Source organism: Chelmon rostratus, chromosome 2 (genome assembly GCF_017976325.1).
Source record: "Chelmon rostratus isolate fCheRos1 chromosome 2, fCheRos1.pri, whole genome shotgun sequence".
Lineage (NCBI taxonomy): Eukaryota > Metazoa > Chordata > Actinopteri > Chaetodontiformes > Chaetodontidae > Chelmon > Chelmon rostratus.
The window spans coordinates 7,447,821-7,460,771 of record NC_055659.1 but is presented as its reverse complement, the minus strand read 5'-3'; the positions used below and the strand labels follow the sequence as shown (position 1 = coordinate 7,460,771).

General features: G+C 44.0%; 1 protein-coding gene across 12 annotated transcripts in view; it reads right to left on the bottom strand.

The window, feature by feature from the left end:
* eif4g3a (eukaryotic translation initiation factor 4 gamma, 3a) overlaps positions 1-12,467 on the bottom strand; it is a 52,789-nt gene extending 40,322 nt beyond the window's left edge. For 9 of the 12 annotated variants that reach the window (XM_041948875.1, XM_041948789.1, XM_041948866.1 and 6 more), the window contains exons 1-2: positions 11,900-12,467; positions 2,620-2,692 (exon numbers count right to left, since the gene is read on the bottom strand). In XM_041948875.1, the coding sequence (XP_041804809.1) occupies positions 2,620-2,692; positions 11,900-12,057 (231 nt within the window). In that variant the 5' untranslated portion in view covers positions 12,058-12,467. Of the gene's footprint in view, positions 1-2,619; positions 2,693-11,883 lie in introns of all 12 variants that reach the window. The other 3 variants (XM_041948825.1, XM_041948856.1, XM_041948842.1) reach the window with 2 other exon arrangements.
* Positions 12,468-12,951: the final 484 nt, after the last annotated feature.

Here is a 12,951-nt window from a genome sequence, read left to right as displayed (position 1 = left end):
ATGAAAAGTGGAGGTCAGGTCGAGAGCGGCTGGTATATGATCCTGCCAGGAAAATCATGTACTGCACCAACTGTAGGACGTACAGCAGTGAAAAGGTGAAGGGCTGGAACAGGTAGTTTAAATGTTGAAACCATAAAGGATGATGAGATTTCCATCGGCCATATTGGAAGCATTGTGAATAAACGAGCAAAGACGGCTACGAGACAGTGTTTCGGTGAAGTCTCTGTACATACTGTGCATTTATCACGTCAGGCAGAGTCACTTAAAGGAGGTGGGAGAAGAACAGCACAAAAGACTCCAACAACACATCCTTTACACACTGTCCTCTACGCTAGCAATCAGAATCCTCATGAAGTCAGATGAGCATTCAGTGCACCCGATAGGCAAGAAAGGTCGACCCCTCACTGATATGACAATCTAACACTGTGCTTGTTAACTAGCAAGCAGGAACTCACACAGCTCGCAAGACAGCTAGGTTAGTCATAATGTTAGTCAATTTGTGTTTTCTCCACGGTGGATGAAAGGCCCGGAAGCTGGAAATGCTTATAGGAACATATAGGGATATATAGGGCACTCAATCAGTGGACAAACCAGATGCTGCTACATCACAGATTCGAGCTGCTCGGAGACAGATCGCACATCCTAGGCATACACTGTACGTCCCATCTGCTACTCCACAAGAGCCACTACCACAAGAGCTGTGTGAACAGGTCAACCTCAAGGAGAAGCTTCGAGGAGATGGGCATAACTTAACAGACTGGTTAAGAAGGCCGGCTCTGTCCTGGGATGCCCCTTCGACCCAGTGGAGGTGATGGGCGAAAGGAGGATGATGGCTAAGCTTTCATCCTTGATGGAGAACCCACGTCATGCAGGATGCTGACAGCACTGGGCAGCTCCTTTAATGACAGGCTGCTTCAACAGTGGTGTGTGAAGAGACTGAACCAGGTACAGTAGGCTAGTAGGACCCAGCTATTGTCTGGGCTTGACAGGTTGGAATGTGACAGTACAGGTTGGTATTAGTATAGAGCAGCTTAATCAATTAATTAATTGGAAGCATTCCTCATTATTTTAAAATGCAATTTTATACTAATTACATACTATGCATTTAACATGTCAGGCATGGTCACCTGAAGGAGCTGGGAGATCATGGATCGACACAGCAGCACAAACGACCCCCGCACACCACCCTCTAGACTTGCAATCATAGAAATTTATTCATAACAACATTTCGGTACTCAGACGTTCATCAGGTTATTTTTCTGATTGTGAGTATAGAGGAAAGTGAGTGGGAGCCCTTTATTCTTTTTTTTTGTAAACAAAATGGCCGACTACATAAAACATCAGAAGTTACTGATCTTATACAGTTTGACTCGGTGCAGCGCAGCAGCTCATCACCACTTTGAAACTGTGCTGCTAAGGTCTGGGGTGAAGGTGGGAGAAGTCCTGGACCAGGAGACTGTCAAGGTCATACCAGGACCCTAGTGTTGCACAAAACATCTCAGGACATACTCCATGTGGATGCCCTCATCCTTTGCATCCCAACTTCAGCAGCTGAATTGTTAGCAGGGATTCAGTGCTATGAAGCTGGTCAAAAGTGACTGGCAGGCCAGTCTAATGAGTCAGACCTTGTCGGACCCCCTGACTTTACAGCTGTACTTCGATTCAGGCCCAGCCATCAAGATGTGGCGTGTTGGAAGCCTCTGGTCCTGAAAGCCAGCTTTCATGGCGCATAGAGACCAGCAGAAAAGGGACGATTAAGATGCTGAAAGCTGTGAGGACTTTAATCTCTCTCCTTCATTCTTACATTCACACATACAATGGAAAGTAAAATTGTTTTAAGGACTTTCAGAAATTTAAATTGATTAGACAAAATCATTTTTCCCTACTGTAGAGATTTCTTCTACTTTGTATTATACACTGCTGTTGTTAATAAATATTTAAACAGACAAAGTTTTTTCCAGCTTAGTTTTAATCTTTCAGTTACTCTTTTTTTTTCATTTTATACAAAATGTGCTTTAATTTCACACAATTTCATCGGAGCTGAACGTTTGAAGATGTAGTGTTACGCGTTTTATGTAGTCTTGATTTGGGTGTTTACAGCGGCCATTTCCATTTCAAAGGGTTCAAAATCTTGTTTAAATTGCAGCACACCATAGTCAACTGTAATCAAACAAAACATCCCAGCAACAAAACTGTGACTAGAGAAAATGCTGAGTGGCTAGTAACTTTGGAAAACCGCTAGCCACAGCGAGTGTCTTGAAAAAATATTGGAAACCCTATTCTTAGCACAAAATGCAGTTCAACAGCGCCAAAATTAATAACAGCCTCCAAAATGACGAAAAAGCTGATCCATACCTCTGAAACAGTCCCAACTAAAACGGAACATTGCAACCTTTGAATAGGTTGTCTTACATAAGACTGCGTTCATTTTAGCCAGGTGTACCTAATAATCTGGCAACAGACGACGAAATGTTTTTGGTTCGGTCATGGTCAAAATGTATGCAACCACATACAGCCTGCATTTTAGATACATATCTTGTACGTGTGTATTCTGTATGTGACGTGTGCATTTTCTGTACGTGCACTGCAGCATACAGGTATGTCTGTCCAGTCACTCACGCTGTAGACTGCAGCGACTCCAGGCTGTGTGGGGAAGATTCGGTCGTCCAGTGATGGCTGAACCCGTGAGATTCTAGAAAGAAGTGCGTTAAGGAAAACTCTAAAAACAGCTGCAGACCAAAAGCAAGATTCATGCTAGATAAGTTAGATGCTCAACAGGTAACACTCCTGTCATATTTTAGGTATGCACGTAAGGCATGCTTAAGCCCAAATATTGCTGACTGAACCACATGAAGAGACTTGATCTAGTATGTGTTTCTTGTTTTAGCAAACACTGACGACTCTGCTGAAATGACTTCCTTCTGCACTGTATGCAATACACTCAGCCGATTCAGATCCACAGGGCTTTCCTCAAACCCCAATGGCTCGCATAGTCAGATTTCAAGGATCCCCCGACCACTGCACCCCGCCCAAAATGCCCCATCTCCTAGTACACTATGTACCTTCACCATTTTGCAAGTGTGAGAGGGAAAATCTGAAATGGATTTCTGGACCACTTAGGGCAAGAGGGCAGACAGAGCAGAAGATTAGACAACTGCAAAAGAATAGCAAAAGGTACAAACTTCATTCAATATTAAGGATATTTTTCTTATGCTAAAGGTAGCATAACAAGTCAAATAATAACCCTCTTGTTCTAGCACTTGCAGAAACCCATAACAGTCCAAGCTTTACCGGTGCTTAGGTTTGTTTGAACACCAACCAGAACAGAAAATAACTTTCTGTCAGGCCTGAAACAAGTAATAATGAGATGCACTTAGGAGACAACACTCAGATGTTCGAGGAGACAAAAGAGGGAATGTGCAACAGCGGCATAAAAGAGGGAAGCCCTGCGGTTAGTAACCTGCTCAGGCAGTTGTCTGTGACAGACAGACTCACAGACTGCGGGTCACATGGTTTATGGGAAACTGAACGTCTGGCTTTCTTCCTTTCACTCAAATCACGCCCCTCTTTTCCCTAAGGGCAGGATTATACTAGAAAAGAAGCATTTCATACGACACGTTGTCCCATTACACTGGAAATCCAAAATGTTTATAGTTGTTGTGAACTGCCACACTTGAAGGCGGGGTGAAAAGCCAGTCTTGTTTGGGGGAGGAAGATAGTGCACATACATTACAGTCTCTCCTGGAAGACATTCATACTGTCGCACTCAGTTGTTCACCTGAAAAGCAAACACAAATGATTGTGTAACAAATGAAAAAAAAAAGAGAGCTGAGACAGAAGTTCAAACGCAGCCGTGTCAACGCCGTACAGCTGACCAATCACAGCCTGAAGCGGGTGGAAATGCAGATCATCTGTTTCAGAAAGCTAGGAAAACGGTCGGAACTTTTCCGACCATCCGACAAGCAGTTGTGACGGAGCAAACCGGCCCCTTAAACCCTCTTCGTTTGCTCCGCTCTCCCCGGCAGGGGCCGTCATCTCCTTTGGCCCCCTGCCAGCACCGCCACTCGTAAACCAACAAAAAGAGGGAGAAAGGGGGAGATAGCGAAAGAAAAGAATCATTTAAAAAGAGGGCTACGTTTCAAAAAGCAGAAGCACAGCAGGAAGCATTATCTGTTTCACTGTCGGGGAACTTGGAAAAACAACACGCCCACCCCCCCCCCCCCTCACACACACACACACACACACACACACACACACACACACACACACACACACACACAGTGCACACAGTGCACACAGTGCACACAGTGCACACATGCACACATACACACTGAAATTAGGAGTAATTAGAGGCTCAGTCTCTTCACACTGACATGATAGTCTAGGTGAGAAGAAGCACAATTACACTGTGCTATGGGCAACACAGTATTTACTATGTTTATCTTTTGTTTTTTGGGGCCAAGAGTATCAGAAAGACTGAAGACAATCCACTGAAAGTTGCAGATATTTTGTGATACGTACATTTCCTTTCATGATTTGAAGAGTCTTATTGTGGTACATCCAATGCCACAAGGCACAAAGCAGGTGAGAAAATCAATAGTAATAATCACTTGCGTGTACGCAGGTGTGGTGGGTGACAGAGAACGACACAGGTGATAGGGGCTATCAACAGCGAGGCAACCTGATCTGTCTGCTCTACATGACCGCTGGCTGGCAGGGGCAACTGTGTCAGGGACTGTAAACAGAAGGAAGGCAGCAAGATGTTCACGCTGCCGAACTGGGGCTCAACCTGCTGGAGTAACAGGAGTACATCCACCCGGAGGTCAGGGGTCGTCGCCAGCGGCGGCAAGAGCAAGAGAAGCAAACGCAAAAACGACTGGATGAGATGGGACGCGGAAATCTTCCTGGTATTTTGACAGACAACTGCAGCCAAATTTTAAAAACAAGAGATTATTTAAATGGCTCAAAGACAGTATGCAGATTTCTGTTATCTTAGGAGGCAAACACCTGTAGTGACAGCAGAATGTTGCTTTGCCAGAACCGGTGGGCATACTTTTTGAACACTTAGCTGGAATTGTTTTTCCTGTCACGTTTTGGGGGCGATGCTGAACACAAAATCTATTCCACAGCAAACTAACATTTAAGCAACACCACAAGAAATGGATCTAACTGAAAAACAGATCCAGGTTTGTTTTCCCTCTGGTCAACTTGCAAAATATTTCTTATTCTCTGCCAAAAAAGGCGTTTGTTTCAGACAACCTGTGGCAAAATTTCACTTTGATATTAGCATTTTAAATGTTTTGGCTATCTGGGATACACAGGGATTTGTCTATGAGAGGACGTCCATTCATGCAACATGATGCACTTTAACCACAAGATTCTTTTCTTAGTTTTGCAGTTTAAAGATTGACTGATTGACTGCTGGTGGCAAAAATGCTCCAATGCTGTGATATCAGTTCGAATGTTGATGCACAGTCACATTCAGGTGATCGCACAGGGAAAACAAAATGTCCTGCAGTGAAACACCATCTATGTCAAGTCCTCCATGTGGGTGGCCAGGTAGCCAGATGGATGCAGACACTTTTCAGTCAAGCTCTACGACATGTATCAGGCACGGCCATGAAAGTGGCTGACTACACTAATTAGACATTTAGTCATCAGTTTGATGTCCATTAATTTTCTGCTTGAGGAGAAAGAGCAAGCACAATGTCAACTTAAAGACTTCCAACGGGGATACTGCTCCAGGGAATACAAGTGTCAGTGTGGCTGAAATATTATATGCAACATCCAGCTGGACAAAGTACACCAGTGGTGAGTGACTCAGAAGAAATGAGAAAAAATTGTGTGTACAAATGAAGGAGGATTGAAGGTTCATAATCCTAAATGAACTATGCTTCAAGGATTCCAGCAATTCAAACTCAAAGGGCATTAGAAGACACTGGCCACAGGTTTTTTATAACACTTTCTACATTCATGCATACATTTTGAAATGAAGCTCACATTTCAAACAGGATTCCTCCCTCCTACATAAGGCTAGACCACCATGCAGATTATTGTTAACAGGTAAAATTTGGGTCTAAAACAAGTCTGCTGCCACAGCCTATAACAAGCGCTTGCTGACCCTTCGTCTCTCAGGAGATCATAAATTAGCTTCAGCCACTCCTCCTTGACCTTTGACCCTACAGTAACCCATAAGCCTAAATTAGGAGGTAAAAGCTGCTGTAGCTCCCGCTTCATCATTAGCTTACTGTAAAGCCATTAATGTGCTGAGTGTATGAACGGGAGAGGAAGGGGAAAGCAGGAGGAGATACGGCCGTACAAACAGCAGGGGTATGATCAGGAGGACGCTACAGCTCAATAAACTGTAATCTGCCATTACGGAATAAATTAATGAATCACAGCTGTGTAGTTAGCAGCCTCACCCATGAATAAATCACATGAAAAACCCTGGAAAACGAGGCAAGAGAGGGTCCGGAGTAAGAGATGAGCTTTGTTCTTGCTGACTTAACTGTCAAATATCACCTAAATCAAATGGTAATGTCTGCACATCCTTAAACTGAAAGATAGGCGATTTCTTTGGCACAGCAAAATGTCTTGTGTCACCTAAATATGGCATACATTTCAAAAGCCACGTCTCTCTGGATGACACATGCTACCTAGAAATTTCATTGCAGTGGGTTCAGAGTGGAGGCACAGGAAGTGAGTGGAGACGGCCCAGATGGTGCAGACACAAACCCTTCTTCTCCCTGCTGGCCCACTGGACACGCACACACACACACACAGGCGCGCGTGCGCGCGCGCACACACACACACACACACACACACACACACACACACACACACACACACACACGCGCACACACGCACACACACGCACACACGCGCACACACACACGCGCACACACACACTTAAAGCTCACAAAGCTCTCACTGCCTGCCTGCTGTTGCTGAGACTGCTCTTTCACTACAGTATGAACGACAGGTGATAGGTTGGTGAATTCTGCTCAAACAAGCCAAATCTTCTGCAAAAATAGTTCTGGAATGCTACATCACAGATCGTTTCGGTTTTAAAAGAAACAGGCAATCCATCTGCACTACAAAGGAAGCAGATGCAGAAAAAATGTAAATACCAAAATACCAATTGGCCCCTTCAAGGATAAATCAAATTGTATTGAAATGAAATTAAAACAATGTCACTATTTGCCATTTATTTTGGGTTTTAATTACTAATATGACTTTTTATCATGATGAAATGATGATGATGATGATGGATGACTCCTCCAACTAAAAGATGGTCCCGATAACTTTTAATCTACATAGGCCGAGTCTGCTTATGACATTCCTACAAATGACCAACACATTGTACTCCTTTAAGAGAGACTCAGGAAATTTCAACTGTATGTCTACAGTGTATATTTGTTGGATGGCAAAACTCTACTAGCAGCAATAACGCTGCATTGTGCATCTTTGAAACGCTGCCAGGGTGTGTTAAAAAATGTTAAATATTTCCTGTTAATTTAGTCAGTAACCATAATGGACGTAACCTTATCCTTTCTTTTTCTCGCAGTGACAGCTATCTTCTGCGAAACACAACTACTTGAGAAAACATGATTTAGTCTGATGGAATGTTTAACGATTTGTGTTGCTGCATCGTGAGTCAGACACAGGTGATAAATCATATGAGCCGAACTGCACTGACCAAGAAATGACGGATTTGCTGGGAGACCCTGCGGCGGAAGCAGAAACACAGGCCAGTAGTCGGAAACTGCAGCCAGGAATACATCATCACGAGGTTACTGGTTTATGTTTAAAACAGCAGCAGCACTGAACTTAGCCAGCAGTACCACTTGCCTCTACAATGAAAACCGACCCAGCTGACAAAAAGCGCTTGCCAATAGAAGCCAGCAGTGCCAGCAAACGGCACCAAATACTCACCAAAGGCAAGCTTCACCATTTTTCAGATTATGCTTCTAAAATGTGTGACAACAGAGGGCTGAAACACCAACAGAAATGGTTGCTAAACTTGACTAGCACTGCTTTGCTGTTTACAGTACTGCACTTACAAAGCCCTTTCAACTCCACACACATGAAGCAATCATTCCTGGCTGCGGTGTATTCTAACAGTACATGATATATTGCATTTGCACACTTATAAGACAAAGCACACATTCTTGCTCCAACACTAACATTGACACTGTATCGGCAAAGGATGTTGCACTAATTGCTGACAAGCGGGCGTGATCATTCTCAACTCCACCATCCACTCTACTGCATCACAGTGTGGGTGGGAGGGATCTCCAAACACAGAGTTCACTGCAAATAGCGAGTATCGTAGGAACAGTTGAAATCAATGTGATTGTAACCAGAAGATGTCAGTTTTTCTGCAATTACTGGTTGGTCGAAAAGCCTGTTCTAGATTGAATATAGGTATCTATTCATGATTTAAAAAACATCCACTATGATGTGTAAATATGACTGAAAAACACCGGGAGAGCACTGACAGCATGCAGAATGTCTTCCTCAACATGCCACTCCCTCTCTGGAAAGAACAGTCCTGCATGCTGGCTCATAACAACTCAGCAGTTTATTTATAACACCCCACAGTGAGTATGCTCATGAGAACATCGTCTCATGCAGGCTGCACACACCTGTCCTGAAATACAGGACTGCTGTGCTGTGTGGGCTCCCAGCTGGGCACACACACATTACATGGTCGCATGTCACAACTAACAGGTTAAATGAAACTTTGCTGCTCTTTATTGACAAATGCTGTCATTCTTTTGTCCAAACAGAAACACAAACAATGAGGACAAAGAACTGAAGAAGAAAAAAAACTTGTAAAGTTGCGAGGGAGAAAAAGGAATGGGCCTTTTCAAAGAGAGATGAAAGTACTGTACCATGAAAGCTGAGGGGTTGGAGGGGGTGCCCGGGGAGACGAGCAGGGGAAAAATGGGGAGAAGCCCTGAGTTTTCTCAGCTGGGCCAGTAATGGGGTGAGGTGAGCTGTGGGGGGATGGAAGGAAATGAGGGAGGGCTGAGGCAGGCTGGGTGACCTGGGCCTTTGTTGGCAGATGGTGGGAAGCGCCACCTTGGCCTCTCGCTCTGAATGCTAAGCAGTGCTGCCATTGTCTGAAAAGTGCAGCAGCAGACGCATGCGCTGCGCGTTTCTCTGGCAACCAGGAACAGAAACAAACTCCCCCCCGGCACTGCATACATACACGCTTCGCCACCCCGTTTCTCTGAACCCCTGTGCATCTCAGGACTCCACAAAAGAACATGTCAACATCCTCAAAGTGGGAATTCCAATACACCAGGAGCTGAGGCCAGACAGAGCGTAACATGCTCCCATGCTCCTGACCTCAGAGGTCTAGAGAGAGTGAGAGGTCAGACAAGCGGCGACACTCAGAGGGTCTGTTTTCAGATAGATATGAAAATTAAATGCAGCGCAGTCTAGTGCAGTGCAGTCTAAAACTGGGTCCAGGGACCATCAGGGGGGTGTTGGAAATTACACAGAGGTCCCAGGACAAAGTAGACTAGTGTAATTTTCCTGCAAAATCAGTCATTTGATGTCAGAACAATTTATCCTTTCTGTTAACTCCCACCTACTGCACAGATGGTTACGTAATGCAAGAAAAAAGTCATACTTTATTATAGTGTAAGACATTCAACAACTCAAACTGAACATTAAATATAATCCAATTAAATTCGACAGCACCACAAACCATAAACTAGTGGAAACAACGCCTCTTCAACACAGCATCAACAACAAAACTAATAAAAGTAAACTTCATAGAAGTAGGCGTTATTGTGCGACTCTTGCACTGGATTGAATAAAAAGTGCATTAGCTAAGTGAACCTAATAAACTGGTATGGAATCAGCGTATTCTACCCAATATTCCAGGTGGGGATATAATATCACACACACAACTTAGAGTATTGGATGTTTTGGATTTAACTTAATTGTTCACGATATTACGTCCAACTCATCAATACATTCTGTCAGGTTGTCTTTAATGAGCTGGACTAACTTTTATCTCTTACTGACAATTCAAATCTATAGCAACATGAATTTGTCTATGAAGAAACGCTCCATTGCACTATGCAGCTGTCTGCCACAGGTTCGTCCCTGAACATTCAAGAGGGACACAGGACCCAACAGTAGATGAGTGGATCAATAGCAATAACTTCATCAAGATGAGTCAGAAATTCCATTTTATTGAACAAAATAAGACTGACCCCTTTAGTCACTGCTGAAGCTAAACAAGAATGATCGCAAGAAGCAAAAAGTCAAGTAAAACAATCCCGTCAAAGACAGGTGTTGTCTCCCTTATTAAAAGGGAAATATTTACCATTCTTCTTCTAGTCCAATCTCGTTATACATCCCTATCCTTTAAACCAGACATCCACTGAGTAAATGGAGAGGGTGCAGTTCTGTGCTCAACTGGTAGGCACTTACTGTCATGGAGCTGAAAGTAGGTGAAGCAAATTTAACAGTCGTTTCAAAAGCCTGGAAAGTCAAAAGGGGACAAGGCTCAACCGATAAGGAGATCATTATCTTCTGTCTTGTGATTGATTTACTCATCAAACTATCCAAAAACATTACAACACAATGCAAGCAAGCGAGGGTTTCATTCCGCCACCTGCCATAAGCAGCTCCTTACTGCCCCTCACAGATGTCAGAAACACAGGGCGGCTGGGATCGTGGGTGGCAGGAAATCAGGTTGAGACATCACACCCAAAAGCTAAGTCACAACTGAGGCCGTCAGATCACAAAAGACACATCTCTCTGCCACTGGCAGGCAGGAGACGTCAACTTAATCCTCCCTCTCACAATACTGCCACCATGCTGTAAATAAAACAGGAGGTGACATAACCACTGTGACTTCACTCCACCAAAAGTAGGGTAGAGTAATACAGGTCTGTCCCTGTGTAAACTCAAAGGTAAAGGTATATTTTGGGGAAATGACAGTGCAACTGTCCACGACAATAAAGGCTGAGAGACCTACACACTGTATGACAAATATCTGGAGACATTAATGCGAGGGCACAACGCATCATCGTAGTGTAAGATCTGTGAAGCAATTTTAACATGTTCATCTGCTGATGACGTTTTAACAAGCCGTTAATATCGAACCATGTCAGTAACTGTCAAGAAACTAGCTAGCTACTTTCTAAGTGCTAATTTCCACAGGCTGTCATCCTGAGGGCTCACCGGCCCAGGCACTGACGGGCCTGTCAAGGTGCACAGTAGCACCCCTTCAAAACCGAGCTAATGTTATGTGAAATTGGAAAAGACGTTCATTCAGAGGCCTCATTTGGGCCATTAGCCCCGTTATTAAGCCACAGGTCATCGCCCTGAAATGGATGAGGCTTCACTGCTCTGCGACGTTGCATGCACTGACTTGTGCACTTGCTAGCCGTAGAAGCTACCGTTAAATTAGCAGGCTGGTACAGTAACCAGGCTAAGGCACCTTGCTAGCCCCAACGGCAGCTGAACAAAGCCGGTAACCGGTGTGGAAAGCCTGATAGCTCGCCGGTAATAAAGCTTTCCTATACCAAATAACGTCAACTATTCTATCATTAATACAAATGCCAATATATTCAAATGACAGCAATATTTAATCACAAACGTAAGCAGAACCAGTAGTGTAGCGGGAACTCCCAAAAATCATACTGACATTTCCGTTAGCTTTGACAACCGGCTTGATAAGCTAATGTTAGCATACTTAGCTAGCTAATTGTCCCCTCCCCTCCCAGCTCCCTCCAAACGAAACCATCATCCTCGCATCCAACCTATATAATCTATCCCAAATAAAATAACAGTGTGTGTTACTGCCGTAATGGAGAGTTAAATGCATAAAATAACAAGACAAGTCCATGTTACCCATGTCAAAGGATACTGAGGTGGCGGTACCGGCTGAGGAGCTGTTGGGGCTCCCGGCTGCAGAGACACGGAGGTCAGGGGAGACCGCAGTTGGGTCGACGGAGAGGGGCCACTTCCAGGTCCGCTAACTGCGACAGCGGCGGGTTTGGGGACCACTTTCGGTGGCAAACTCATCGCAAAAAAATCAACAAATAAAAACAATACCTCAATAAATACTGATACAAACAACGCCTAGCTTGCATGCATAGAGCAAGCGTAGCAGATTCTTGAAGCAGGCCCCGAATCCCTTTAACGAACTGGGATAACGAAGCTCGAATAGCAATACAAACGTCTTTTTTTCATGGAAAGTCGCTGTTCGGATCAGCGGTGCTATTCATGGGGACGGTGGGAGGTTTAGCCTCCCTCGCCCGTCCGGAACCTCCGCGGATCCGGCTCGGTTCGCTTCTTTCAAAATAAATAATCGCCACGATCTTCAACCTCCTTCGGCGATCTACCTTTTCTTCTCGACAAGTATGTTTTCTATCATTTTTTTTCTCACAGAGATGAGAGACTTCGCCAACATGGCGTTGCGGCCGCTTCCAGCAGTCCGGGCAGGACAGATGATTCGGCAATTCTCGGCCAGTTACGGATTCGCTCGGCGAATCAACTTCCCTACTATCAAACACAGATACAATGCATGGCTCATGTGTCCATGTGTCTGAAATACTGATTTAGTTTTTTTTTTTTTTTTTTTTTAACTGTGTGGATTTAGAGTCCTAAACTTGGTTGATGACATTAGTGTAGAATATAAGAACATGCCAATTAAAATAGATTATATAAACATATTAAGAAGCAAAACAATGAAAATATTATTACGTAAATCAAGTTGCACAAATGCTTCTAGTAATTTGCGTTTTTACATGGCCAAAAATCGTTCGCATCCAGTTTTCAGATATTTACACAGTTTTGTTGATGGCCTGCTGCACCAGAAGCAGGACTATAACACGGATTTCTGAGTTATTAGCGCCATCTACCGTCCTACTGACTGCTTCGCATCTGCAAGTAAACGACAATTTCCCATTCGACTGA